This window comes from Silene latifolia, unplaced genomic scaffold (genome assembly GCF_048544455.1).
Source record: "Silene latifolia isolate original U9 population unplaced genomic scaffold, ASM4854445v1 scaffold_73, whole genome shotgun sequence".
NCBI lineage: Eukaryota > Viridiplantae > Streptophyta > Magnoliopsida > Caryophyllales > Caryophyllaceae > Silene > Silene latifolia.
This window is the reverse complement of record NW_027413640.1, coordinates 4,355,221-4,358,891: the sequence shown is the minus strand read 5'-3', so window position 1 is coordinate 4,358,891 and position 3,671 is coordinate 4,355,221. Positions and strand designations below refer to the sequence as shown.

The 3,671-nt window shown below is 41.6% G+C and overlaps 1 protein-coding gene across 1 annotated transcript; it reads left to right on the top strand.

Moving 5' to 3' along the window:
- The first annotated feature begins 528 nt into the window (after positions 1 to 528).
- Positions 529 to 2,217, top strand: LOC141640142 (uncharacterized). Its single transcript, XM_074449033.1, has one exon. It carries the CDS (start codon positions 529 to 531, stop codon positions 2,215 to 2,217), a length of 1,689 nt encoding a protein of 562 aa, XP_074305134.1.
- Positions 2,218 to 3,671: the final 1,454 nt, after the last annotated feature.

The window sequence follows — 3,671 nt, the reverse complement described above, 5'->3', positions numbered from 1 at the left end:
ACACAAGTGCCCTTGTGTATCTCCTTTCCGGCCTTGGCGGAAAATGCCACCTTTGAATTAAAGTCCGGGCTCATTCACCAATTGCCCCAATTCCATGGACTTAGCACGGAAGATCCCAACAAGCATCTAAACAAATTTCATGTGGTTTGCTTAAGCATGAAGCCTAATGGGGTTACCGATGAGCAATTTAAACTAAGGGCCTTCCCTTTTTCACTCAAGGACGCGGCAAACGATTGGCTTTATTATCTTCCTACCGGGAGCATCACCACTTGGAATCAAATGAAGAAGGCTTTCTTAGAAAAGTATTTTCCCGCTAGTCTCTCCTCTCAATTGAAGAAAGAAATAAGTAATGTTGAACAAATGGATGGGGAGAACTTGTATGAGTATTGGGAGAGGTTTAAACAACTTCTTGCTAGTTGCCCATACCATGAGTATACCGACCACGACCTTCTCTTGAACTTTTGTGGTGGTCTACTTGAGGATGATGCTAGGATGATTAAAGCCGCTACCCAAGGAGGGATTGAATATATGTCGGTCCAAGAAGCAAATGAGTTGATTGAAAGATTGGTAGGAAGCTCTAGGAATTTTGGGAGGAGAATTAGGAAGACAAGTGGGACATCTTCTTCAAGGCAAGGCTCCAACCATATGGAGGAGAAAGTTGATTTTCTTACCAATTTGGTCAAGGAACTTACAAAAGGAAGTGGGAGTGCTTCTCATGTGAAATTTTGTGGTCTTTGTAATGACCCAACTCATCCCACCGATGGGTGTCCATCTTTGCAAACGGAGGAGGCAATTGAAGCGGTGAAGGCTATTGGGTTTAGGAAGTTTGACCCCTACTCCAACACTTACAATGAAGGGTGGAAATCTTATCCAAATATGGGTTGGGGGGGAAACCAAAATCAAAACCAAAAGGGATCCTCAAATTCCTCATTTCAAAAGCCAAATCAAAATCAAAGCCAATCACAAAATTCCTTGGAGGAGATGATGAAAGCACTTGCCATGAATCAAGTGGCAATGCAAAAAGAAAGCCAAGCCTTGCGAAACAATACCAAGGAATTCCAAACCGCCATGCTTCAACAAAATCGGCTTACCGACTCTAGAATTAGTAATCTTGAAACCCAAGTTGGTCAAATTCTCAACACACTCACTTCACAAACTACTCAAGGAGGGAGCCTACCTTCTCACACAATTCCTCCACCCACCAAAGAACAAGCAAAAGCGGTGTCTTTGAGGAATGGTAGAGAATTGGTAGAGGCACCCAAGGCTCCTAAGAAATCAACACCACCTCCAATTATTCATGAAGTGGAAGATGTGATTGAAGATGAAATTGAAGTGATAGTGGAACATGGGGAAACATCTACACCCAAGCAAGTGCGGGTTAATGAACCACTTCCAGAATACGAGCCACAAGCTCCCTTTCCAAGTGCTTTGAATGACACAAGGGTCATTGATAAGAAGACCTCAAGCCTCTATGAAATTTATCGGAAGGTGGAGGTAAACATCCCTCTACTTGACCTTCTTAGTAGTGTACCAAAACATGCTAAATTTTTGAAGGAATTGTGCACAACTAAGAGGATCAACAAAGCTAAGAGTATGAAAAAAGTGAGGGCTAGTGAACATGTCTCGGCTATGTTTCAAAAACGTTTGCCACGAAAATGTAGTGATCCGGGCATGTTCACCATTCCTTGCAAAATTGGTGACTTGGATTGTCAACATGCTATGCTTGATTTAGGTGCTTCTATTAATGTTTTGCCCACTTACCTTTATGAATCCCTTAAGTTAGGACCCTTGAAACCGACTCGTACGGTCATCTCTTTGGCCGATAGGTCTAATATCTACCCTAAGGGAATTATTGAGGATGTCTTGGTCAAGGTGGGGGATATGCTTTTTCCCGCCGATTTTTATGTGATTGAGATGGAACCCGAGAAAGGCTCCACTCCCATTTTGTTGGGAAGGCCTTTCATGAAGACTTCCAACACTAAGATAGATGTATCTAGTGGTCGCCTTACTATGGAATTTGAAGGGGAAAAGATTGAGTATAACATACATGAAGCAATGAAATACCCAACCGAGACTTCCTCTTTGTGTTTTCTTGAGATTTTCGAACCAATTGTTCAAACCGTGTATGAATTGTGTAAAATTGACACATTAGATGTTGCTTTAACTAATGGTTTGGTTGGAGAGGATATTGGGTATGCTTTGTCTTGTAATTTGTAGGAAACTATTAAAGACTTGGAAGAAACCCCATTCATTGAAGAATGGGAAGAAATCGAAACAAGAAACAGGGCAGCAGACCAGGCGCACCGTGCGCCCAACCCAGTCCACCAGAGCGCACCGTGCGCTCAGACCCCTGTCCATGATTTTTTGTTTCATTTCTTCCTCTTTGTTGGAAGAGTTACCAAATGAGAGACCTATTACCTCAATAGTGAAGGCTCCTATTGTTGAGTTAAAGCTCTTGCCAAGTCACTTGAAGTATGTTTATCTAGGGGAGGAAGAAACCAAACCCGTTCGCCAACCGCAAAGGCGTTTGAATCCACCCACGGAGGAATTGGAAGAAAACGAAAATGTTGTTGTCCTTGAGGATGTTGGTTGTGACCCTTCTTTGGCTAAGAAGTTAGTGAGTATGAATTTTAAAGAGAATGTTAAGAGGGTAGAGAACATGATGATTGTTGAACTTTTGCCGCACAAAGAGGAACCTCCCCTAGTTTACATGAGAGAGCCACCCATTCTAATTCCTAAAGAACCTCTTGTGTCATTTCACTATTACTTGGTTTTTACCAAGTCTAACCCTTGTTTCAAGGAGTCTTATCGTGACATTGCATTGTTTTTCGAACATGCTTCAATGAATCACTTGTCATATGCATATGTTCTCATCGTGAATGCTTGGTATGTCTTGACTTTCTATTATTGTCACTTTTCTTGTTTGTGTGCTAACATGTTTGATAGGTTACTATGAGCATTGAGTTGCTCCGCTCTTGACCATTGATAGAAGATGAAGCTTGAAAAGGCGTCGAGCAAACGACGGAAACCAAAAGCGCTTTACGGGAGGCAACCCGTACTCCTTCTTTAATGTTTTTATTATTGTGTTTTCCTAATATTGGATTATGAGTTGTTACTTGTGTGTAAAACTCAAGTTCTTGAGTAGTGAACACAAGGTGTTTGTGAAGTGGTGCAAGTGATTCATTAAAATCTTTTGATAAGTCCTTGCTTGAGAGTAAAAGTTATCATGCGTGACAATTCCACCAATGCTCCTTCTCAAGCCCATTCAAGCTACCCTTGTGCCCCATTGTAGATACCTCATCTCTGCACCTCCCGCAAACCACCCGGTGATGATTGGGCCGCATGTTTGATGCGCGGAACGATTTGTGACAGTTCGTAAGATTATCGTCAAGTGATTGCTCAAATATTAAATGTCTACCTCACGGTTGTCATATACGTACCGATACGGTCGTTTTGGCAGTAATTAGAGTACATTCGGAGTCCGGGTCAAAAACCGTCTCCATTTCCTGATAACTGTTAAATCCCGAGTCAGAATGTTCTGGAATGTTCCGGATATTTCTATTCCATATTTCATAAATTTTATCTTTTGGCAAATAATATCCCGTAATATTCATATAAGATATTAAGGAAGTCGAATTATTTCCGTCCTACCATAACTCAAACACGGAAAT